Source organism: Pristiophorus japonicus, chromosome 2, assembly GCF_044704955.1.
Source record: "Pristiophorus japonicus isolate sPriJap1 chromosome 2, sPriJap1.hap1, whole genome shotgun sequence".
Classification (NCBI taxonomy): Eukaryota; Metazoa; Chordata; class Chondrichthyes; family Pristiophoridae; genus Pristiophorus; species Pristiophorus japonicus.
Window position 1 is genome coordinate 330,351,699 of NC_091978.1, and position 26,729 is coordinate 330,378,427.

A 26,729-nucleotide genomic window follows, 5' to 3' on the forward strand; every position below is an offset into this window, starting at 1 on the left:
GTATAACCAGATATCATTACATTGACCTATTACAGAAGTGTCTCTTGCATGTTAATGAATTTCAATCAGTGTCTGCACAAAAAATTCTGAGAGAAAAGTATGGAAAAATGTAATCATGAACACTTTCGATCATACAGGAAGGAAAAATAAACTTGCATAATAAATTATTTTAGAAAGTATCGCCTATAGGAAAAGTCTCATAATGTATGAGTGCAGAAACTTGACAGATTCAAGCTTCAGATCTCAAATCCAGAAACATGTGTTCAAATTCCACCACGGCAGCTGGGGAATTTAAATTCAGTTAATTAAATAAATCTGAAATTTTTTTAAAAAGCTAGTATCAGTAATGGTGACCATGTAACTACCGGATTGTCGTAAAAACCCATCTGGTTCACTAATGTCCTTTCGGGAAGGAAATTTGCCATCCTTACCCGGTCTGTCTTATATGTGATTCCAGATATGGTTGACTCTTAACTGTTCCTTGGTTAAATGTTTGAATCTGTGGGGTTTTCTTTCTAATTTTATTAATTGCCAATAAGATTACACGATGTAGTTGTCCAATTTAAATTTTCATCCCTTAATAGATTGCAGCAAAAAATAATTCTACAAGATACAGCTGCTGTGGCAGTTCCTTAACCATGCCAACATAAATCCCTAAAAATAAATTTATTGCATAAAAAATAATCCATAGAAGAATTGGCTCCAACAACTTCCCTCCTCCTCTTCAGTTTTATAATTCTCTCTGATTATCTTGGATTCCAGGCTCATCTCTCATTTCCCCTTCCTGGTTGGTTACATGCTCCCCTGGTAAACAATTGGGCAGAATATGATGTCCCCACAGCTACATTTACCAGAAGCCATCATGGCTGCCTTTAGCAGAGGAAGTTCCAGGAGGCACTGCGTGGCCATTCCACCCCAGGCATTTGCAGCAGTCTGCTCCAGTTTATTTGTCTACTTTTGAGTCCCTAACACTTTCTGAAGCATGCCTCATTGGGATTACTGTGTGTCTGCTCCCTCCTAATCTATATATTTTTTAATGGCCTGCACCCTCCCCACTCTCTCCATTTTCTGTGGCCCACTCCCACCCTCTTTCTTCGCAGTTTTACCACGTATCAGTACAAATGTTCCAGGAGGATAAGGGGTAAACCATTTAGGACTGAGATGAGGAGAAACTTCTTCACCCAGAGAGTGGTGAACCTGTGGAATTCTCTACCACAGAAAGTAGTTGAGGCCAATTCACTAAATATATTCAAAAGGGAGTTAGATGAAGTCCTTACTACTCGGGGGATCAAGGGGTATGGCGAGAAAGCAGGAATGCGGTACTGAAGTTTCATGTTCAGCCATGAACTCATTGAATGGCGGTGCAGGCTAGAAGGGCTGAATGGCCTGCTCCTGCACCTATTTTCTATGTTTCTATGTTTCTATGAGATGGGGAGGAAGTATTGCAAGATTGCACACGAGAGAAGTAAAATAGAAGAATAAGAGGAGAAAAAGGGGAAATGAATAGGAATGAGAGAAAGGAAGTAAAAGAGCAGAGGGCCAATCAGAAAAATGGATGAGAGAGTGAGGAAGTGTGATATGCCCGTGTTCAGGAGTATGACTGATGTATGAATTCCTGATTATCTCTTGCTGCAGACTAGGGAATGAAAAAAGAAAGAGATCCATGTGGAGAAGGGCAGAAAGAGAGATTCGCTGTTGAGGATGGCGAGGTGGCGAGTTCCAGTTCCTGAGTGTAGCGAGGAAGGGAGACAAAGAAAACGATCTTGTGGATCTGGTTGTGGAGGCAGCGAATAAGATGGAGATAGGTTAGAGACACACTTTTGAGATGAGGAGCAGTTGTGGAAATTCTATTCAAGGGAGGGGGAGAAGCAATGGGGCAGAGATCCTTTTGAAGAATGTCAGGAAGTGAGATGGGCAAATACTTCTTGAGAGGGAAAATATATTTTTGCTCCCGACCAAAGAAAAAATAACAAGCCATCTTGCTTTGAGCACGCTGAATTAATGTGGCAGTCCCTCCCAATCTACTTTCATAGATTTGTATCCTGAATTGTAGCATCAATGTAAATCTGTCTAAAATGTACCAATGAATGCTAACATTGCTAGTTTAGTGCAAGTGAAATTGCCGCATCTATTTAATTGGAGCCACTCTTTCACAAAAGCAGTTACGAAACAAGGCAAAGTTTTAAAAGATGCAAAGTGACAATTTAGTAGAGTGGCAGAGATTTTGGAATGACACTTGGGAGGCAGTGTGTTGCTTGGTTATTCACCCTATATAACATGGTAGACCAATCAAACTTTGCTCCAAACATTTCTGATATCTGAATACCTTCAAATTGTTATAAAAGCAGCAAATGCTGGAAATACTCAGCAGGCCAGGCAGCATCTGTGGAGAGAGAAACAGAGTTAACGTTTCAGATCGATGACCCTTCATCAGAACCTTCAAATTGTTGCTGCTTTATAACACACTGCATAGCCTCTCATTATCCTGTACATAAGATTTGTGGTTATATGTGATACAGTGATAATGAAAATCTGAAGCCTATGTTGTGTCAGAAAACTGTCAATTGAAAGCTTAGTTTTGCTTTAAACCATATTTGAAGTTTGGTTTGTTAGTCTTTTATGTGATGCATATTATTGAATTCTTGACATGCGTGCACTAATATTGTCTCACATATGTGGACTAGCTTAAATTTCATATTAATAGTGGTGCCGTGTATGCTGAAATTCTTTAAAGAAATGTTGCTTTCTGTTAGTGAATGGCTTTGGGAATCATCTTTAGTTTTCACTGTTCTTAACCAATGAAACTGACCCTTTCTGTTTGCAAAGTGTGCACTTGTGTTCAATGCAGATTTTATATGATGAACAATTTAAAAAAAAAATGTTTCGAGAAATCTAGAGGAATAAATCTGAATGATTCAGTTGACCAATTAACAAGGAAGATAGCAAGAACCAACATTATATGGCACTGTTAATGTTAACGATCTATATCCAAAGAGAGTACTAGATTTTAATAAGAGTGCACTTCTTCAATATATTCTGTGAATAAAACAAATCGTAATGCAGTTCCCAAAAAGTAGTAGAATATGTTCTTGTTAATGCTGATGCTGTTTGTTTTACGTTTCATGCATATTGTTTTCACAGCTAAAAGTAATAATTTTCTTATTAGCATCTAGCCCTTCCAGCAACCTAGTTCCTTTTATTTTGTTGGATGACTTGTCAAATATCTATGGTGATGTGGATAGCGATCGGAGTAAACACATTCATAAAAGACGGAAACTTGGAGATGGGAGGGAAAAAACACTGGTGAGTAATCTATATCTCCGGGATTTTTCATTAGTTTTGGAAAATTATTTTTCTCCCTGCTATAAATGGCCTGGTGTCAGACCTTTTATAGTACTGTTCTTGATGACATCACCTGTAGACATGGGTCAGCTTCCAGATGTACACTGATGACACCCAGCTGTTCTTCTCCCATCTCTCTCAATGCTGCAACTGCCTTTAGGTTATCGGACTGTTTATCTGATATTAAGCATTGGGAACACTGAAACCATTGTTGTCGACGCCCACCTCAAACTGTACCCTCGCCACCAATTCCATCCCTCTCCCCAGCCATTGTCTCAGGCTGAGCTTGACTGTTTGCATTCTCAACGTCCTATTTGACCCTGACCTGAGCTTCCAACCCATATCCTCTCCATCACAAAGAATGTCTACTTCCACCTCGGTAAAATTGCCCATATCCGCCCCTGCTCCCACTTGAAACCTTCATCCATGTTTTGTCACCTCCAGACTATAGTATAGCAATGGCCTCCTGGCCAGCCCCCATTCTCCAGAGTCTGTAAATGTCAGATCACCCAAAAATCTGCTGTCCATTTCCTAACTTGCACCAAATCCCATTCACCTGTCATCTCTGTCCATGTTGACCCACATTGGGTCCAGCTTTTCCAAGCTACTCACATTTAAAATTCTCATACTCGTGTTCATATCCCTTCATGGCCTTGCCTGTCCTGTTCTCTGTAACCTCCTTCAGCCCTACTACTGTCCCCAAACCCTACATTCTGCTGATCCTTTTAAGCATCCCACCGATTCACCCCAACATTGGCAACCGTGCCTTCAGCCATCTAGGCTCTAAGCTTTGAAATTTCCTCCCTAAACCCCTATGCCTCGAAGTCCCTTCTTATAACCCACCTCTTTGAACAAGCTTTTGGTCACCCATCCTGTCTTTTTTGACCTGGCTTCCATTCCTGTATGATTACGCCTCATGAAGTGCCTTTTTCCATGTTAAAGGCACTATGTAAATGCAAGTTGTTTTACTAAACATTGGAAAGACTGAAGCCATCATCTTTGACCCCTGCCACGGATTTGCCATTGATTCATTCCTCCTCTCCTGCCACAGTCTTAGGTTTGCAACCTTTCTATCCAGTTTGATGCTAAGCTCAGTTTCTGACCCCACATCCTCTCTATCACAAAGACTGCCTGCTTCCACCTCCATAACATCTTCTGCTGAAAACCTCCTCTATGCCTTCGTTACATCCACACTTGACTGGACTCCAATGTCTTCCTGCACGGTCTCCCATCCTCCACCCTCCATAAACTTCAGTTTATCCAAAACTCGACTGGCCATATCCTCTTTACACCAAGTCCTGTCCACCCATCATCCCTGATCTACATTCTCCCAGTCCCTCAAAACCTCAAATTTAAAATTATTATTTTTGTGTGTAAATCACTTCGTAGCGCCATCCCGCCTGATCTCTGTAATCTCCTCCATCCTACTACAGGTTATACCTCTCTAGTCCGGGACTCTTTCATCCGGAAACATCCGTGGTTCGGCATTAGTTGGGCCTGCGGGAGAGGAGCATTTTTTTTTTAAGTTTAGATCGGCAGCAATGGCTGATCAGTCAGTGTGTTTGCTGATTGGCTGGGAGCGTCTGTCAGTCAGTGAGTGCGTGCACGGGTGCTAAGGGAGCCGTCCATAGGCTGCCGTGGCATGCACTCACACATACACGAGCCCGTGCGCTATCCACCAGTACTGGTAAGCAACACCGCCTGTGGTTCAGCAAATTCTCTGTTCCGCCATCAGTCAGATCCCGAGAGTGCTGGACTGGAGAGATACAACTGTACCATCTTCCTCCCCGTGAATTCTCAGTTCATATGACTCCTGACTCAGTTCTTCCTCCTCTGCCTCCCTCCTTCTTTCACTCCACCTTTAATAGCTGTTTATTCAGCTGCCTACTCCTCTCCATGACACTCTCTGTTTGTTAAGACCTTCCTTAACACCAATCTCTGACCAAGCTTTTAGTCACCCCATCTAATGTCTCCTCCTTTGGCTGAGCGTCCATTTTTCCTTATGCCTCTATGAAGCGCCTTGTTTTTGTTTTATCTGTTAAAGGCACTATGTAAATGTAAGTTGTTACATTCTATTTGTTTTGTCTGTCTCTGTATGGCTGTCACGTCTTTTCTCTCAATGTAGTTTCTGTATCTCTGTTTGTTTCATTTATTTTTCTCTCACTTTTTTCTGTAAGATTTCCCCCTTTAAATAAATCTGAATGATAGTACTGTGATCTGGTCAAAGTGGCTTTTGGCAATGGTTGAGAGCATTGCTGTGAAGGTTTGTCCAGTAGTAGACAGAAGTATTTACCTGATTTTATTTTGGGATATTTTATTACCAGTTGGGGAATTTGCTACCAACTGAGCCAATCAGGGATGTTTTTACTTTTCTCTGGGAAAGAAATATCCTAATGCATGGGCTGAAGTTCCAACCTTGGGTGAGACATCAACACCTGCCTATACCTTGTTGCCTATCAGGTTAACAATTTATATATTTATTCCAATTGTGCTTTCCATTTACCATTTGATATCAAAATATTTAAACTATTTCAAATGATCAAAACTATTAATCACAGCTTCTCTTTTCCTCTCACCAAACTCAATTTCAGCTTGTTATTGTATGCAGGATACCACATGCCTGACATAATATATCGCTTTTAATGGCACACCCCTCAGTTTTCTGTATCCAGGATAGCACATGACTGATGTATGCTGCTGTGATGTCATAGTGGAAGAGGGACAGTGAGAGTGGTAAACTATCCAATAATTCAACTTAAGATCTAGAAGCCAGTTGGAAACGGTGTTCTTTCTAGACCGAGAAAATAAAGTTAATGTAATGATACTCTAGTGTTTTAATTAGCTTCACAAAACAGCAGTGTAGAAAACTTACTCGGGAAATTGAGTCCACACACAAGTTAATCTATATTTAATTTCATATATCCCTTGGATAATCAGCTTTCCCAATGATACTCAAGCCACTCATGGCACTTGAAAAAAAAATAATGTAGATAAGTAGATGTTGAGAAATATTTTTAGGATTGTAGAATATGTCACTAGAGGTTATGTTATGGCTTTACAATATGCTGTTCAAAGCGCAGGTCGATTTAATATATTTAGTTCTCTTCACTATATCACAAAAAAGATGTTCGTGTATTAGAGTGTTTATAGAGAAGTGCACCAGAATGATATCTAATATAAAGAGGATGACTCATGAATAAAGAAGCTATACATTTGTGACAAAGTTAATGTAAGACACTTTGGGCATAGGTGTTTTTTGCATTATAAGCAGTTCATCCCTCATTTTATTAATAACTGTGCCTAATTCCACCTGAGTACTGGAGAATCAACTGAAATGTAACATATGAGCATTCTACAACGAAAACGTTTTAATGTGTTAGTTATTAATATCGACTTCAAGTACGTGGATTTGGCAGGCTAGTTTTTTAAAAATTTGCTCCAGGATGTAGGTGTCGCTGGCAAGGCCAGCAATTATTGCCCATCCCTAATTTCCCTTGAGTAGGTGGTGATGAGCCGCCACCTTGAATCGCTGTAGTCCTTGTGGTGAAGGTACTCCCATAGTGATGTTAAGGAGGCAGTTCCAGGATTTTGACCCAGCGACGATGAAGGAACGGAGATATATTTCCAGGTCAGGATGGTCTGTAACTTGGAGGGGAACCTGCTGGTGATGGTGCTCACATGCGCCTGCTGCCCTTGTCCTTCTAAGTGGTAGAGGTTGCGGGTTTGGGGGGCGCTGCCGGAGAAGCTTTGGCGAGTTGCTGTAGTGCATCTTGTAGATGGTACACACTGCAGCCACGGTACGCTGGTGGTGGAGGAAGTGAATGTTGAAGGTGGTGGATGGGGTGCCAATCAAGTGGGCTGCTTTGTCCTGGATGGTGCCGAGCTTTGTGAACGTTGTTGGAGCTGCACTCATCCAGGCATAGTGGACCTAAATTAATGAAAACTTATTTAAAATAGATGTACAGAACAACTTAAAAAAATGTAATTTTTTAATAAATAATCTGCCAGACAAGATAGTAGAGGCAACAACATTAAAGGTATTCAAACTGGATGCTTGGCTATGGGAGGTAGGATACTAGAGGGATAAATTTTCATGAACCAAATGGCATTTTCCCATTCTTGACTACTATTTTTGTACCCCAGATTGGCATTGAGGGCATCTGTTATCATGTCCTTAATCCACTATCCTTTCCATCATACATGTGTCTGACTCCCAATAAGGCACCCAAAATATTATTTCTAGAAGAGATATCAATTTATAGTATTTGGTGAGAGCCTGCCAGACTATAAACCCAAGTTGCTTTTTGACAGGGAGTACTTAGGATCCAGTTGTCTAAATAAGGGTGGATATAATGAGTGCCTCAGGGATAGATCAGCTGCACATTTTATGAAAGACCTGTGCTGATGAAAGACCAAACTTGTACCAATAGCAGCAACTCTGAAAGTTGAACTTCACGAACTTTATATGCCTGGATTGAATGCCAGTGTGAGAATAGGTCGTTGGAGAGCACTGTGACAAGCCAGTTTCTTACATATGCTGCCTGAATAATATGGGGTAGTGTTGCCATTTTGAATTTGTCCACTGATCTGGGATCCAGAAACCTCCAATTTCTTGGCAACCACGTAATACAGTGCATAAGATGACTGCTTTCTTGTTTGACAGGAAGCTGTTTGATCACAGTGCTGGACAGCAGCCTGTTCACTTCAGCTAATATGGTCATCAGCTCAGAATCCTTCAATTGGCCTGACTGCACTGCTATACTGAAAGGCAAGGGTATCAACAGGTAGTGGACTGGAGCAACTTGTGTTGCTGACCCACAGACCACTCGTGATCTTGCACCATTTTCTAATGACTTGCATCAAGCAGTTCTCCTTTCTCGACCTCTGGCAGAATGGAAGAGAAGGTATTTATGTTCCCTTGCAGCTCATATCATTTGTTTTGCAGCAAAATGAAGCTCCATATGAAAAGTTATGCATCCTGTAATAAGAAATTTACAACCTAATGTATGTTGCATGCAACAGAATCAATAATGACTCTTTTACCAAGCTATCCCGCATCAGATGTTGCAGAGTTGCCCAATATACACTTCTGAGCTCTCTGATAAATTGAAAACACTATCATTCAGGCTAAAACAAACCTGTGAATTTATTCAGAGTTAACATTACACAGTAGCAATATGGATACTACTAACACTTATAGAACAACAAAAATCTGATCAGTCCACAATATCGTCATCAGTCCATCTAAATTTAAAAATATCTTATTCAGAGATTATTTCTTACACAGTCTGATAAACAGCAAGGTTTGGAGAAGACACTGACTTTCACAAGTTTCCTGATCTGATATTAGTATGTGAGTGAGGTGATGTTCTTGCTTTTGGCCACAGAGGCTAGCGGTTGCCTGTAGATACAACCAAACAGCAGCCATATATATTTAGCTAACTATCAAACAAAGATATAATAGTACATCAAACAACCTGATAATTTGCCATGTACACCTGGCTCGGTTCTTGCACAGTTAACAAATGCTTTAATGAGTCATAATATGACAAGTATCCTGTATGATGGGCAAAACGAAGACCCCACCCCCACACCAATCCTCCCTTTAGTTCAAAAACAAAAGCGTTCAGTATAACTAAAGTTATAAAAGATAAATGTTGATGGTATCCTTCATTCAGGCGTTGGTTTTTTGAAGCTCCACTTTCTGACTGCCCCCCGTAGTTGTTAACCGTTAACAGTGCAAGCAACTGATGGAAACTTCAGGCAGCTTCAATCAGCTGTTACATTTAATGTGATATCAGGTCGATCTCTGCTACAGTTTTATACTTCATTCAGATAGATTTACCGTCCACCGCGTATAGCAGGCAAATTGCGGTGGCATAAACATGCTGCTATATGCTCTGGGGGCCGTATTATCCAGCTGGAGCCGGGGTACAGTGTCATTATTTTATGGACAAATTCACAAGCTGCTCCAAGATTAATGCGTTCACCTACACTGTGATCTCTAAAAACCAGGGAGAGAGGACCTGAGGGAGAGGGTCAGCAGGAACATTGTGTGTGTGTGTGTGTGTGTGTGTGTGTGTGTGTGTGCGTAGAGGCAGCACGGGCCAGCCCACACTGCGATATGTGTACTCACTAGGTTCGTGCAGCAGAGCTGGTCTTCAGTCGTCTTGGGGAATCCTTGCCACTGGACCAAGACCTAGCTCTGTCAAGTCCGTGTGGTGGTTGGTGTGCAACGGCCACCACACATTAAAAAAATCCACGCACAGGCATCTTCCACCCTTCAGGATGTAGTTTGGGTCCTTCATTGAAACACCTGTGAACTCATCCTCTTTTTGGTGTGGAAGCAAGTCATCCTCGTTTCGAGGGACCATCTTTGATGATGTGTGTGTGCTGTCAAGTTTGTGTGGTAGCTGGTGTGCAATGGCCACCCCACATTAAAAGAATTCAGACACATGCATCTTGCACTCTTTAAAATGAAGTTCAGGACCTGGAACTTCAGGCATCAGTCACCTTCGAACTCATTTTAGTGTGAAAGCAAGTCATCCTTGACTCTGGGGGACTGCCCAAGAAGAAGGATCAGTAAAGAAGATAGTGGCTGGATAATGCTGACACAGATTCTGACTTCCCTCTCCAGTGGTCTACCATCTGTGATGAAATTTAAGCGTCTATTAACCTTCTCCTCAACCATTTCGCATCCATGTTTGATGGCCTCATCCCTTCCGAAGCCTGATGGTCTTCCTCTCCTTGGCCTCAAATTCTCAGGCCATAAGCTTGATCACACTTGGTGATCGACACGTCTGACTATTTGCTGTGAGATCCAATTGGACCACCTCAGACTGTATGGTGGTTCATGGTTTTTTCTCTCCCTCAGTTTTGAATATATCTATCTTGTCCATGAAGCCTGCCAGTTGATTGTCTCCATCTCAGCTCTAAACCATCCAGTTTCTCTTCCTCAATTCCATGCTTGCTGTGATCATCAATCTGTCTCTACCCATTTCAAGATTACTATTATTAACCCCTCCTCAACCATCATTATCATAGGCAGTCCCTCGAAATCGAGGAAGACTTGTTTCCACTCTAAAAGTGAGTTCTCAGGTGACTGTACAGTCCAATACGGAAATTACAGTCTCTGTCACAGGTGGGACAGACAGTGGTTGAAGGAAAGTGTGGGAGGGGAGTCTGGTTTGTCGCATGCTCCTTCCGCTGCCTGTGCCTGTTTTTTGCATGCTCTTGGCGACGAGACTCGAGGTGCTCAGCGCCCTCCCGGATGCTTTTCCTCCACTTAGGGCAGTCTTCGGCCAGGGATTCTCAGGTGTCGGTGGGGATGTTGCACGTTATCAAGGAGGCTTTGAGCGTGTCCTTGAAACGTTTCCTCTGCCCACCTGGGGCTCGCTTGCCATGTAGGAGTTCCGAGTAGGGCGCTTGCTTTGGGAGTCTTGAGTCGGACATGCGGACGTTGTGGCCCACCCAACGGAGCTGGTCAAGTGTGGTTAGTGCTTCGATGTTGGGGATGTTGGCCTGATCGAGAACACTAACGTTGGTGCTTCTATCCTCCCAGGGGATTTGTAGGATCTTGTGGAGATAGCGTTGGTGGTATTTCTCCAGCAATTTGAGGTGTTTACTGTATATGGTCCACGTCGCTGAGCCATATAGGAGGGTGGGTATCACGACAGCCCTGTAGACCATAAGCTTGGTGCCAGATTTGAGGTCCTGGTCTTCGAATGCTCTTCCTCAGGCGACCGAAAGCTGTGCTGGCGCACTGGAGGCGGTGTTGGACCTCGTCGCCGATGTCTGCCCTTGCTCCCAAGGCATGGAAAGTGGTCCACATTGTCCATCACTGCGCCGTCGATTTTGATGACTGGGGGACAGTGCTGTGTGGTGGGGTCAGGTTGGTGGAGGACCTCTGTCTTACGAATGTTTAGTGTAAGGCCCATGTTTTCGTACACCTCGGTGAAGGTGTTGACGATGGCCTGAACCAAAGCACCATTAACCTCTCTATTCTCCAAGTAAATACTCTCCCACCACTCCTTATTTGACACACTCTAATCTGACTTATATCTGGCTGACATACAGCACTGAGACCTCATTAGTTAAAGTCATAAAGGACATTATATGTAACTGTATCTCTGGTGTTCAATCTCTCCTCATCAGAGCCAACCTTGCAGCTGCTTTCAACAATATTGACCATTCTGTCTTCCCCGAATGACTTTCCTTTGCATTTCACTCCTGTGGCATGCTGTGACCTGGGTCTGGACCTATCTGTTGTAGTGCAAGCACAACATTGCCTCCAACGGTTTCTCCTCTGCCCACATGGTCACCTCCAAAGTTCCATTCTTGTTGAAATGAACTTTCGACCACTTATAAGACCACCTATTTCCACCTCCGTAACATCGTCCATCACCACCCTTGCCTCAACTCATCTGCTGCTGAAGCCCTCATCCATGCCTTTGTTACCACTAGACTTGACTATTCCAATGCACTCCTGGCTGGTTTACCACATTTACCCTACGTAAACTAGAGGTGATCCAAAACTTGGCTTCCCGTGTCCTAACTTGCACCCATCACCCCTGTGCTCGCTGACCTACATTGTCTTCCGGTTAAGCGCGCCTCGATTTCAAAATTTTCATCCTTATTTTCAAATCCCTCCATAGCCTCGCCCCTCCCTATCTCTATAATCTCCTCCAGCCCCACAATTCTCCAAGATGTCTGCGCTCTTCTAATTCTGCCCTCTTGAGCATCCCTGATTATAATTGCTCAAACATTGATGGCCGTGCCCTCTGTTACCTTGGCCCCAAGCTCTGGAACTCGCTGCCTAAACCTCTCCGCCTCTCTATCTTTCCTCCTTCAAGACACTCCTTAAAACCTACCTCTTTCCCTGCGCTAATTTCTCCTTATGTGGCTCAGTGTCAATTTTTAAAATCTCATAATACTCCTGTGAAGCGCCTTGGGACTTTTCACTACATTAAAGGCGCTCTATATACAAGTTGTTGTTGTTTCTTTTCTCTTCAACACCTGCATGCTATTGCTTGGCAGCATCATCAGAGAGCCTGGGGTCAGCTTCCATCTCTATGCTGACAACATCCAGCTATCTTTGATCTAAAGGCTGTTAGTCCACTCTCGTGCATGACATCCAGGCCAAGATGTACCACATTTTCTTTCAGGTTAATGCCAGGGAAACCCAAAACCATCCTTTTTGAGCACCCACATAACTCCATCAACCACTCAGCTGCCATTCTCAGGCTGGGTGGAAGTTGGAAAACGTGGCATACTGCTTAACTCCCAAACTCAACTTCATCCTCCATAATCTCCTAACAGCCTCCCATCCTCGTCTCAATGTCCCACAAGCTTCAGCTTATCCAGAACACTGAAGCCTGTATTCTCACTTGCACAAAATCCCTCATTCCCATCACCTCCATCTTCTCAAAGCTCCATTGGCTCCCCATGCCCCAGTGTGTTGACTTCGAAATTCTTGTCAATGCTTTCATATTCCTTCATGGCTTTGAGCTACCACACATCAGTGATCTTACCTTACATCCCCTTCACTCCTCTAACATTGGACTTCTCCTTGTCCCTTGCTCCACCAATGGCAGCCCCTTCTTCGCTCTGGTACTCCCTGTCCAATTCTCTTCACCTTCCCACCTTCCTCCCTGCTTTTAAAGGCATCGTAAAACCCTTCATACCATTGCTACTCCCACCCTTGATCATCTCCGTCCTTTGATTTTTCCTTTTTTCTTACGTCATCGGCGTCCAATGTCCTGTGCCCCTAACCCTTTAAGACATCTTCCTGCATGGGATGGGATTCTCTGGATCTCCTGCCATATCTTGTTGGGAAATCATTGATGCAGCTGGTTTAACTGAAGGGATCTCAGACAGTCTCATGACAGGGATGACAAAATGATTGCTCCCATCAAATCAAGAACATGAAAGTAATGTTCTGCTGTGAACCAGTCCCCGACTTAGAGAAAATACTGATCTCTGTTTAACAATATTATCAAGTAGCATTGAGGTCTGTTGCTAAATTGATTATGCCATAATTTACTCTTTTTTTTAACAACATTTAACACATTCAGAATAATGTGTGATAAAAGGTTAAGCTTGAAATGAATGGAATCAGCTCTACGGACCATATAACAATAGATGTGTATTGATTTATAAAGTGTGAATTATCACTATCAGCCTTTGGTTTTTCTGTAGTTTTTATTGTGGAATAAGTTCTAGAAAAGTAATGAATTGGCCCTAAAATGTATTTCCAGCACTTGACTGAATATATTAAATGAGCCTAGGCGCACAGTGCCTTTAGGTTGCTTGAACACTTGACTGTTGTTTTCACATCCTTTCACAGGCTTAACTCTGAAACCAGGGACTCACTGTTTTATGCTGTGTGATGGTCAGCATGTGAATGTTTCTGGTAACTTGTTTGCTGAAGCTTCAAATGTGTAACAGCAACATATTTCAGAAGCTGGAGACGATTTTCAACTTCCTTTAGTCTTTATCAACAATTCCACAGAAAATCTGCTCAATGTACCAATTGTGCAGTTGCAGATCTTCACTCTTCCCATATTGCTCACTTTTAGTTATGCACACTAGACCGTCCAGTTGATCTCTTCTATTAAGAGAGGGCACCTGGGATTATGTCATCTTGGTTCAATTCAACTCAGAATTCCTGCTTGTTATTTTTCAATGTTACTGTTTTATAATATTTTAATATCTAGTTTATAAAGAATAATGGATTTTTGTTGCCCATCTCAAGTTAATAACCTAATTGATGGGCTCCAGTAACACCATAAGCACAAGAATAGAGTTTGACTATGACTCATCTGAAACTTTCAATTGGATTAATGCCTTGAAGGCAGTTCAGGATAAATTAATTTGGATCTTGTTTTTATGATAGCAAACTAGACCTGTATTTTGTGTTCCTGCCATGTAATGATATTCACAATGAAGGAATAATGAGGTAAAAAACATGAATCTAAAATGATTGTGGAATAGTCGCTACAAGTCTCATGAAATTATTTGTATTTAATTAGCAAGAAATTGGTCAGTAAATGCAGTATTACATTAATGTGATTGGAATTATTATTTAACTTAATAAAAGGCTTCCCAGTGACTCACCTGGTCATGACAATGAATAGCCGAGCCAGATTGACCTGGGAGGTTCCAGTTCAGTCAGTGTCTGTTCCGCTCCAAGTTGGCTCATCTCTGATTTGGCAGTTGTAGACACGACAATTGACCTTACCACCCCTGGACCTGAAGGGAAAAATCAGCTACCTTTTCCACTCCAGATTGTTATCTAGTGATCCCTGCTGGAAGTTTGTGTGTGTGGATATTGGTTAAGGACAAAGACAATGACAGAGTCAGGTTCAGCTGTGATGTATCTTGTTCTCTATCATTGAGTAGCCTGGAAACGTTTATTCTCGAGGCTCACACATGAGGAACAACTACTTGGGCAAGGTTACAGGAGATTGATTGACACCATGGAAGGAGTTAACTTCTCCAGCAGAGGAGGAACGGAAGAGAGAAAATTGGTGGAAAAGATTATGGGCTAGATTTCCCACTTCTGTGCTTATTGCCCAAAATGGGCGCTATTTCCAGCGTGGATGGTAAAAAAGGGTTTTCAGATCGCTGGCTTCGTGCCCATTCTCAAAGCAACGAGTTTCCATTTTTTTAAATGGACGTTATGAAATGGGTGGAAGCGTTAAATCTCGCTGACCTCCTGCCGTAAAGTGTCGCCGACCATGGCAATGCTCGATTCCCGCGATTCAGGAGGTCAAGGGTCACCATGACATGCGCAGAAGAGGAGACAGAGACAGAGAGAGGGGGAGCTCCGAGGTACTGAAGGCGTGTGTGGCTGTGGTGTGTGCTTGTTTGGCTCGAGAAAGATTCACCAATAGCAAAAAGCCTACTAAGCACCTAGAACATAGTTGGCATCGAGTTTTTGTCCAACAAATAAGATATAACATGGAAGGAATGATGGAGGCCCTGGAGCTGGTAGCCAGGGACACTGGTGGCAGAGGGCTCCCAGTGGTCCCGGAGTGCGGCACTGCACCCCAAGGTGCCACACCCCCATTGCCAACCACACGAGAGTCAGCAGCAACATCTTGCTTCTGGCTCGGAGCACGTTCCCACCTCGGGACTGTCATGTCCCGTATCCGTCCAAGCAGCGTTTCGGCTGTCACCCGCCCACCCCTCCACCCAATGAAGCATTGCCTGAGGAGCTCCTCGGCCAGGCGGCTTGGAATCAGGAGGGGAAGGGGGGGGGGGGGTTGGGAGCGGGTTGGTTTTTACAGAAATTCTGATGATTTCAGACAAATGTTCGGTTTAAATGTTTTTTATTTAACAAAACCTTGTTGCACATTGGCTCAGATAGCTGCACCGTTGCACGCTGGTGATTCTTTAACATCAAATGGTATAATAACACTTAACTTCAATCAACTTAAACTTTAACTGTCACCAAGGTGATGCCCACCATTGATGTATCACCTGCACACCCAGCAGTGTATCAGCCTTGTAAATAACATCAACGTTCTTTCAGGCAAAGCGATCATTGATGAGCTATCATGTCACCACGGGCCCTTTCATGCGGTCTACAGGGGGGTGGGGCATGCCTTCATCGTCAGCCTGATTGTCTGGGCCGATGTCAGCGTCGTCCTCCTCTTCCTCTCTCTGGTGAGGTGGACTGTCGGACTCATCAGGCAATTCTTGTCCCCTCCTGATAGCCTAGTTGTGCAGCATGGAGCACACCACCACGAATTTAGCTACCTGCTCAGGGTGGTATTGGAGCTCGCCTCCTGAGTGGTCCAGACATCTAAAGCACTGCTTCAGCACTCCAATGGTTTTCTGCACGATTGCGAGTGGCTCTGTGGCTCTCGTTGTATCACCTCTTGGCTTCGGTGTGGGTGTCACGCAGGGGTTCATCAGCCAGGTGGCGAGGCCGTATCCTTTGTCACCAAGCATCCAGCATTGACCTTGTGGATGATTGTTAAGCAAGTCAGATACAGTGCTCTCACGCAGGATGTGAGCATCATGGATGCTGCCTGGAAATTGAGCATTCACTGCCAGTATAATTTACTGGTGGTCGACAACGAGTTGGACATTCAGGGAGTGGAATCCCTTGCGGTTCCTGAAAACCTCTGCATCCTGAAAAGGTGCCCGCATCGCGATGTGCGTACAGTCTATTGCTCCTTGCACCTTGCGGAAGTTGGCAATTCTGGAGAATCCTAGAGCCCTCTCACTCTGTGCCTCCCTGGTCATAGAGAAGCTGATCAAGTCCTTCCTGCATGCGTACAGGGCTTCAGTGACCTGTCTAATGCAGCAACGTGTGGCATGCTGAGAAAGTCCGCAAATGTCGCCAGTTGTGGCCTGAAAAGAACCCGAGGCGTAGAACGACAGTGCCACGGTGACTTTGACCTCGACAGACTGTGCAGTACTGATGGTGCTGGCAGGCTGCAGATCCCCCCTTATCAGCTGGCATACCTCAGTGATAACCTCCTTGTGGAAACCCAATCTCCGAAGGCAGGTGGTGTCGGGCAAGTCGAGGTAAGACTGCTTCTCCCTGTACTTGCGGGGGGGGTGTAACGTCTGGTCCTCCTCATCAGTCTGACACGTCTTACATTGGGCACATAATGCAGTGCAGCGTACCTTCGGCGATCTCAAGTTTGCTGCATGTAATTGGTCACCAAGAGAGGGTGAGAAAGGACAGGCACCATTGCAGTAGCTCTCTTTTTTTTTTCCCACCGATTGGTCACAAGCAATGAATGTCCCGATGAAGATACCTATTAAATTTCAATCAGTCACAGTATGGTCAAGATGTTTGTAGAGATGTTTACATCACCTCCAAAGCCCTCCAGAGTACATCCGAACTCCCCCGAGGTTGAAGCACAGCAGCCTTTTAAAGATTAGTTCTGGTTAGTTCCACTTTTTCTGGGTGTTTTTTTGGGTGGGCAATATGTGTGCAAGGTGGTGAATGTGACGCTGGGCGATCTATTGGCCGCTAGTTTCGGTAAATGCGTTTTACGACAAAAAAAGTGGGCGGGCGGTATTATTGAATCTCGACGTTAAATCAGTGCGGAAATTAACGCTGGGTGATATGTGCGTTGATTTTGTCCATTCTGATGATTCCGCCCAAAAAAAGTGAGCGGGCGGTATTTTTTCTGGCGTTAGATACATGGGAAAGTAACGCTCAGTGATAAGTTTCTGAAAAATGCCCGTCAGTTTCAATTTTGTGGCTAAATGGGCGATATCTGGGCATTATATGTCATTTCAGCGGTAAAATGGGTGTTAAGTGGGAGTTAAGCATGCAAAAAAATTGGAGGTTCTAGCCATAAAACAACATTAACGGTTTAACATTTAAATTCTAATGAAGTTATTTTATTTCACTTTTTATTTCAGAGTTCAGATGATGAAGAATGTTCTGGGAAAGGGCGTAACCGTCACATTGTTGTCAATAAGATTGAGCTGCCAAACTCAATTGATGTACTTGAGAGCTTTAAGGTTGCAAGAGAAAGTTGGGAGTTGCTTCATTCTCAAGAGGCTTTGGAGAAAGGTAGGGCTGATCCTATTGTATAATGGGAAGCAAATTCTCTTACTCTGTAGAACCTAATTATCTGGTGAGAACAGGAAGTATTTGTTTTATCATCAGGATGTCTGTGAACATGCACAAGGTTTTGATTTTTCTGCATTTATGTTAAAGATTGACTGGTTAACAGTTACATCAAATTACTGGCTTGGTCCTGATGACGGCGAACTGACACCGTTCAGCGTCATTTTGCCTTTGAATCTGATCACAACTTCAGGATTTAGCGTATGAGCCGCCTAATGCCGAAATCCTGAAGTTACGGTCTGACATTCACAGCTCTTCTACAGGCTGCGCAGGGGACACCGCCCTCTCCCTCCAACTCCTCCCCCACCAACCGCCATCCCACCAGAGCCAGCAATCAGTGAAATCACTGAACTTACAAAAACTTCCCCTTTTCAGAACAAATATTGCTGTTAGAAAACCCATAAAAAGTTAGACCCATTCAAATGAGGTGTAATTGGCTTTTTAACAGAGATCTAACAATGTAACGCCCCTATATAAGAAAGGAGGGAGGCAGAAAGCAGGAAACTATAGACCAGTTTGTCTAACATCTGTCATTGGGAAAATGCTGGAGTCCATTATTAAGGAAGTAGTAGCAGGACATTTAGAAAATCATAATAATCAAGTAGAGTCAGCATGGTTTTATGAAAGGGAAATAATGTTTGACAAATTTGCTGGAGTTCTTTGATGTAACAAGCAGGCTGGATAAAGGGGAACCAGTAAATGTCGTGCATTTGGATTTCCAGAAGGCATTCGATAAGGTGCCACATAAAAGGTTACTGCACAAGATAAGAGCCCACAGAGTTGGGGATAATATATTAGCATTGATAGAGGATTGGCTAACTAACAGAAATCAGAGAGTTGGGATAAATGGGTCATTTTCAGGTTGGCAAACTGTAACCAGTGGGGTGCCAAAGGGATCAGTGATGTGCCCTCAACTATTTCTAATCTATATTAATTACTTGGATGAAGGGACCAAGTATAATGTAGCCAAATTTGCTGCTGATACAAAAATAGGTAGGAAAGCAAGTTGACATAATCTGCAAAGGGATATAGATAGACTAAGTGAGTGGGCAAAAATTTGGCAGATGGAGTATAATGTGGGAAAATGTGAGGTTATCCACTTTGGCAGGAAAAATAACAAAGCAAATGGAGAAAGATTACAAAATGTTGCGGTTCAGAGGGATCTGGGGGTCCTTGCACATGAAACACAAAAGTTAGCATGCAGGTACAGCAAGTAATTAGGAAGGCAAATGGAATGTTTGCCTTTATTGCAAGGGGGATGGAGTATAAAAGTAGGGAAGCCTTGCTACAACTATACAGGGTGTTGGTGAGACCACACCTGGAGTACTGTACAGTTTTGGTCTCCTTATTTAAGGAGGGATATACTTGCATTGGAGACGGTTCAGAGAAGGTTCACTAGGTTGATTTCTGAGATGGAGAGGTTGTCTTATGAAGGAAGGTTGGGCCTATACTCATTGGAGTTTAGAAGAATGACAGGTGATCTTATTGATTATGAGAGGGCTTGACAGGGTAGATGCAGAGAGGATGTTTCCCCTTGTGGGGGAAATCTAGAACTAGAGGGCACAGAATAAGGGGTCGCTCATTTAAAACGGCAATGAGGAGGAATTTCTTCTGAGGGTTGTGAATCTTTGCAATTCTCTACCCCAGAGAGCAGTGGAGGCTGAATCATTGAATATATTTAAGGTGGGGATAGATAGATTTTTGAATTTTAAGGGAGTCATAGGGAGCAGGCAGGGAAGTAGAGTTGAGGCTAAGATCAGATCAGCCATGATCTTATTGAATGGCGGAGTAGGCTTGAAGGGCCAAATGGTCTACTCCTGCTCCTATTTCTTATGTTCTATGTAATTCCCAGGCTAATAAAAGTGTGAAAGCACTGAACGATTCAGTTTCCTTTCAGATTTTCATATGGAAATAATTTTTTAGATCTGCCACTGATGCAACTGTTGAAGTCTTTGACTAATTTAAAATACTGTTTCCTTTGGTTTCTTGGAGACTTGCTTGATGACTGATTTCCAGATGCCAGAAGTCCGGCATGTCATATAAGTGCCATTTTAAACAGAAATAGTGCTGACACCGAGGGTAGAAATGGTAAAAGCATGGTTTCTATCATGGTGTGCAGCCGAAGTGTTCCTGCTCTTATCTGTACAGTGAGTTACATGATTTGACTGCCATTCATCTGTTTGGTGTTTCTCCAGTGATTAAGATTGGGGAAGTTACTCAAGCAAAGGACAATTTTTAATATTTTTGGGAAACAGATACGCGTGTGTAACCTTTCATTGGCGCCAGCGGGGTGGGGGGGGGGGCTTTCGGCCTGTGAACATTTGCATGTTGTGCAACATTTCTTTACGTATCATTCAGAGGCTTCTAGTTTCATATATTGAGATTTCAGTCTGTTATCCCAAGTCTCACTTTGTTTGTACCTCAGTCCTTCAGTGTGTCCCTCGTTACCCTGGCAACCTCAGTTTTTCGGCGCAGACATGCTCCACCCACAGAGCTTAAGGACAATCTGCGCCGCTCCAAAATGAAAGGTTATACCGGCGAAACTTGGAACTTTTTATAGCGCAGACGGGCCACTAAAAAATCAGACGTACCTCTACAACTGCACCCAAAAAAGTCCATGTGGAATTTTGGGCCCTTGATACCTTATTTTAAACAGTGCTATTTTACAATCTATTAATTTATTAAATAATTTTAAAACGAAGAACTAAAGCTAAACATGTAAAATGATATAATTGTACAATTTTAAGTCTTATTGTTTAATGTTTGGCCATAAAGTAGAGAAATTGGCTCTGTTTACAGCTATCACATTGAAAAATGCATTTAGTCAGATTCTTTTGAATGGCTTTCTTTGACGACTTTTCAAACAAATAATAGAGAAACAAATCTTAGAAAGGGATTAGTTTCCAAATTCTCTATTGGTTACCGTCTTTCTTGGAATTTTATCATGCAGTGCCAAAACAATAGAACACAATTTCTTAGCATGCAATTCCAGAACTATATTGAGGTGGTATCTTAGAAGAAGTTGTTAAGCTAAGAAATGCAATACAGAGAGAACCCATAAATTATGGACAATAATGCTCCATTTTTGTCATCAGACAATGATGTAAGGCATGCGATTGATTGACCGAGAATTGAACTTAGTTTTATATTAATTACATTTGTCATCGATATTCCAGAGTTGCTGATGTATTGGAATTCTTGCAGCATAATATTTGCTTCTGGTGGTTGCATCTCTCTGCAAGAGTACTTGAAGCACTGAATAACTTTTTTTCTTATTTTTCTTAAACTGAGATGCACTATTTGCCACTATTTTATGATGATATCTGTAGAACTTATTTCTGATTCTTTTTTCCACTTTTAAGAATTCACTCGAATCTGCATGTCATGGAAGACTGAAACCTGGCTGTGGCTGAGGATATTCATAACCGACATGATTATATACCAGGTAAATTATTTGAGATCATGCTGATTGTGGAAGTACAGAAAGACCTTTTGTTAAATATATGTGCTCGGCCTTATTAATCAGTGACGTTTTCTGAATTTACTGGTTGATAATTAAGTTATTTTCATAATAAAAATTCTTGTGTCTTGTGTCTATTACCATGTGACTGTTAAATTTCTCTGGGAATTTTCTTCCTTGTTGGATAAGTATTTTGGTCTGTATATTTTTTTCCTTTCTATTATCATTACACACCATTCATATTCCACTAAAAGATCACATACAAATTAAAATTCTCCAATATAAAGCTACCATAATAGTTCCTCATCTATCCCACTGCAAATTCCGAAATATAAAATGCATCACTTAACAGTCTCTCACCAATTTGCTAATAATCTTAGCTTTTCCAATGTAATCTCTCCCCCTCACAGCATTGCACACCCACGTAGCTTCTGAACATTCCTTTTAAAAAAAATTAGCCGAATTTATTGCCCATCCCAAGTTGCCCTGGAGAAATTGTTAACCATGTAGTGTGGAACTTTGGTCATATGTTGGCCAGACCAGGTAGGGTGGCAGGCAATGTTCCCTCTAATTTTTCTTTGGGCTGCGCAACCCCTTTAACGGGCTGTGTGGCCGCATGCACAATTTTTGCATTTAAAAGCCGGTGAGCCGGCTGCGCAGGAGCTCCAGAGCGCTGTGCTACCGTGCAGCTTAAAGGAAACATTGCTGACAAGTTCCCTTTCCTTAATGACATTAGTCAACCAGTTGGGTTTTATGACAATTTGGCAGCTTTCATGCATATTTTATCTGGTCAAATTTCCCAACTTGCCACGGTGGGAACTTCCCAACATACCAATGGTTGCAACTCGAATACCATGTCCCCAATGGCACATCTGTTACCTTCTCTCTCATACGATCCTTTTTTGGAAAGTTGACTCCTATGTTTGGATGCCAATGTTATATGCTCAATGTAAACAAACTAAATGCATATATACAGGCGTCAGTCTGTGATGTGAAGGAGACGGTGGCTACTACTGCAACCCGGTCAGAAGTGAAATCAAGACTCAAAACATCTTGTATAGATAGGTAGAAATCTTTTAGCATTACAAGTCTGAACTACTTTTTTTTAGATGAGAGGCAAGTTATTCATATTTAGAAAGCTATGAAGGTGATTTTAGTACTCCAGTAGTTCCCTAAATTAAAGTTAAATTTAGAAATATACCATTTGGCATTTCAGTGGTATGCCGTGTTGGCACCAGTGCACTGTGCCTGTGGCATATTTCACCACATGGCAGTATCTTTTGTGCTGCTGAGGGTGGGGAAGGAAGGGCGATAGGTACTTAAGGAAACTAGATTAAAGTAACCTTGACAGCACACTAGTGAAAGAAAAGAAAGACTTGCATTTATATGGTGCCTTTCACGACCACCGGATGCCCCAAAGCACTTTACAGCCAATGTAATCACTGTTATAATGTAGGATTTGCGCACAGCAAGCTCCCTGAAAACAGCAATGTGATAATGACCAGATAATCTGTTTTTGATATGTTGATTGAGAGATAAATATTGGCCAGGACAATGGGGATAACTCCCCTGCTCCTCTTCAAAATAGTGCCATGGGATCTTTTATGGTCACTTGAGAGAGCTGACGGGGCCTCGGTTTAACATCTCATCCGAAAACTTAGAAGAATAAAAGCAGTTACAATTTCTGTCATCTATTATTCAAATGTTAGTTTGCTGATTAAGGAAAGCAAAATTATTGAAATGGTCTAAAGATCAGAGCAATAAATATTTTTGATTTTACATTTTTATTATGTGTATAATGGGATTATATAAGTGGTATACATGATGTTCTTTAACTTTTTATTGCCTTAGTGCGGAATGTAACTTTTTTTTGAAGGGCCAATACAGAAAAGCAATAAACAGCCTTCATCAGTTGGGTGCTCTACAAGGAGCCCAGCAGCATGTCGTGATCCAGGGCGCACTCGAACAACAGAGAGCATTCATCCAAATGGCAGCCTGTCACTTTGCATTAGGGGAATACAGAGTAAGTCCACAATGGTAATATATTCCAAGAACTTAGACAATGGCTTTTGCCTAACCGCTTTACAAACTTCAAATCTCCTATTCCATTGTAACCAAAAAATATTCTGGTTTATTATATGGTTTTAATTATTTTTTATAAGATTTCGGGATATCTTGTTAGTCTGTTTGAAAACGTGATCAGCTTGATGCATATTTTTGATGCACATGCTGTTACAGTTCAGAAGAGTATTAGGTATATTTTTGATGCACAAGAAACCGTTGGGTATATGAGCAGACTCGAGGGGCTGAATGGCCTACTCCTGATCCTTTTTCTTATGACAGCTTGACCTCCTGGGTTACTGCCATAGTTAATTGGTGTTGAGGGTCGCTGGAACTCAGCTGAGAGTTCCTCACACAGTACGGTTCTAATCTGAATCGTGGAAACTGTGTGAAGATGAGATGCTATTCCTTATCAGGATTGAAAGGGAGTGTCAAACTTGCTATTCTGCAACCCATATTAGCTGAGTGTAAAGCAGGATTATTGTAGATGAGGGAAGAGCTGGTTGCTGCCGCTCCTCTTGAATGAAACTAAGTTGGCTGCTTGGTGCAGGGGTTGTATGTAAACAGGTGTAAAAATAAAATGAAGAATTTATAATGTATGAGCATTTGTTAGGTGAGGAATCCACTGTTTTGACCACTTTTTTGAGAGGAACTGCATTGCATGCTTTTTTTCTTTTTAAACGAAGAATTTAAATATACCCTTGGAGTTAATAATTGGGAAAACCACTAAAACAGACAATAAAATAGGTTCAAGAGACAATTGGATGCATTCCTGGAAGATAGAAAAGATTGAGGAGTATGGTGAGAAGGTGGGTAGATAGATTTGATCTGTCAAAAATGGAAGGGTTATTTAGGCTTTATGGCCTTTGCTGTTTCTAAAAAAGAATCTTTGATCTTATTTAAGCTGATAAATTGAATATATGACCTTGTAATTTTTTTTCTCAGCATTTGAAAAGACAGCACAACTTTGACAATGTAATGAAGATGATCCATGAATCTGAACTCTTGTTTTCCTTCTGCAGATGACATGTGATAAGGTGTTGGATGTTATGTGCAGTGTAATTCCATGTACGCAGGATGTAGTGAAAGTACAGGAAGAAATTCCAAAGGTGAAACCTAGATTCAGGAAAGGTATGGAGCACAGCCAGATGCTTCAGATATTCATAAATATCTTTTATATTTTTAACCTCTTTGCTTAAGACTTTTGGAGAGATATGAAGGAGTTGAGATACTTGGCAGTGCCTGTTTCCCTTCTAAAATAGACTAACTGACCATGGGGAAAGTGTTCCCCGTAAAATGCCTCATTGTATGCATTGATCTAAGTACATCTCTGCAATCTGAGTTACCTCTGGTGCCACGGTGATTGAAGTAACCTGTTGAACATGGGCAAAAACATACTGGACGAGGTGCACAATTAGTTTGGCTCAGGCGTAGGTTTTTATGGTCTACATTTTCCAATTTCTTTTTGTAACGTGTGAGATAGTTGAGACGACAACTGGATAATTTATAGAAAGCAAAATGCTGTGAATGCTGGATATCTGAAATAAAAACAGAAAATGCTAGAAATACTCAGCATCTGTGGAGAGAGAAAAAGAGTTGACGTTTCAGGTCGAAGACCTAGGGCTGGATTTTTGGCTTTGATGTTTTGGGGATGATAATGGTGGTGGGGCGGGTAAGTTAGTGCCCGGGAATAGTTTCCGCCTCAGTAATTAAGTTTGGGCAGCTGGGCCCTGAGTCTGGAGCACAGCGCTAAGGGAGGCGTTGTACACCTCTCTTGGGTGTTAGCATGGGAAAATCCCAAGCTAAAGAGCCGGGCTGAGAGTGCTCCGAGAGACACCTGGGGTGGGGGAAACCACAAAAACATTCCTAATACATAGCCCACAGTACCACAACATAAATCGCAAAAAAAAAATTAAAAGACAAGACAATCACACTTACCTTAGGACTGCATTAATTACATCGACACAAGTGTCCTCGACTCCATCCCACAGCATGCTACCCACCACCATCTCAGCAAAACCCCAGTCCTGCACGAGGTAGAAAAGGCCATCCGTCAAGAGCAACAAGACATCAGGAGCATATGAAATCCCCACTGAGGCACTAAAATATGGTGGGGAAGCACTATTGGCATGAATACATGACCTCACCTCTCATCTGGAAGGAGGAGAGCATGCCGGGAGATCTCAAAGATGCCATAATCGTGACCATCTTCAAAAAAGGGGACAAGTCCGATTGCAGCAACTACAGAAAATCTCCTTGCTTTCGGCCACTGGGAAAGTCATTGCAAGAATCCTCCTCAATTGTCTTCTCCCTGTGGCCGAAGAGCTGCTCCCAGAATCACAATACGGATCCCGTCCACTAAGGGGTACAACAGACATGGTCTTTACCGCGTGACAACTACAAGAGAAATGCAGTGAACAGCACCAACCCTTGTACATGGCCTTCTTTGACTCACAAAGGCCTTTGACACCATCAACCATGAGGGACTATAAGAACATAAGAAATAGGAACAGGAGTAGGCCATATGGCCCCTCGAGCCTGCTCCACCATTCAAGAAGATCATGTCTGATCTGATCATGGACTCAGCTCCACTTCCCCACCCACTCCCCATAACCCCTTATCCCCTTATCGTTTAAGAAACTGTCTATTTCTGTCTTAAATTTATTCAATGTCCCAACTTCCACAGTTCTCTGAGGCAACGAATTCCACAGATTTACAATCCTCTGAGAGAAGAAATTTCTCCTCATCTCTGTTTTAAATGCGTGGCCCCTTATTCTAAGATCATGCCCTCTAGTTCAAGTCTCCTCCATCAGTGGGAACATCTTCTCTGCATCCACCTTGTCAAGCTCCTTCATAATCTTATACGTTTCAATAAGATCACCTTTCATTCTTCTGAATTACAGTGAGTAGAGGCCCAACCTACTCAACCTTTTCTCATAAGTCAACCCCCTCATCCCTGGAATCAACCTAGTGAACCTTCTCTGAACTGCCTCCAAAGCAAGTATATCCTTTCGTAAATATGGAAACCAAAATTGCACGCAGTATTCCAGGTGTGGCTTCACCAATACCTTATATAGCTGTAGCAAGACTTCCCTGCTTTTATACTCCATCCCCTTTGCAATAAAGGCCAAGATACCATTGGCCTTCCTGATCACTTGCTGTACCTGCATACTATCCTTTTGCGCTTCATGCACAAGCACTCCCAGGTCCCGCTGTAATGCGGCACTTTGCAATCTTTCTCCATTTAAATAATAACTTGCTCTT

The 26,729-nt window shown here is 42.4% G+C and overlaps 1 protein-coding gene across 6 annotated transcripts in view; it reads left to right on the forward strand.

Annotated features, from left to right (window-relative positions):
* The window catches only part of ints10 (integrator complex subunit 10), a 215,996-nt gene that overhangs the window by 172,310 nt on the left and 16,957 nt on the right, over window positions 1-26,729 (forward strand). For all 6 annotated transcript variants that reach the window (XM_070871989.1, XM_070871997.1, XM_070871978.1 and 3 more), the window contains 5 exons: window positions 3,167-3,303; window positions 17,734-17,887; window positions 21,307-21,389; window positions 23,281-23,427; window positions 24,488-24,596. In XM_070871989.1, the coding sequence (XP_070728090.1) occupies window positions 3,167-3,303; window positions 17,734-17,887; window positions 21,307-21,389; window positions 23,281-23,427; window positions 24,488-24,596 (630 nt within the window). The remainder of the gene's footprint in view (window positions 1-3,166; window positions 3,304-17,733; window positions 17,888-21,306; window positions 21,390-23,280; window positions 23,428-24,487; window positions 24,597-26,729) is intronic.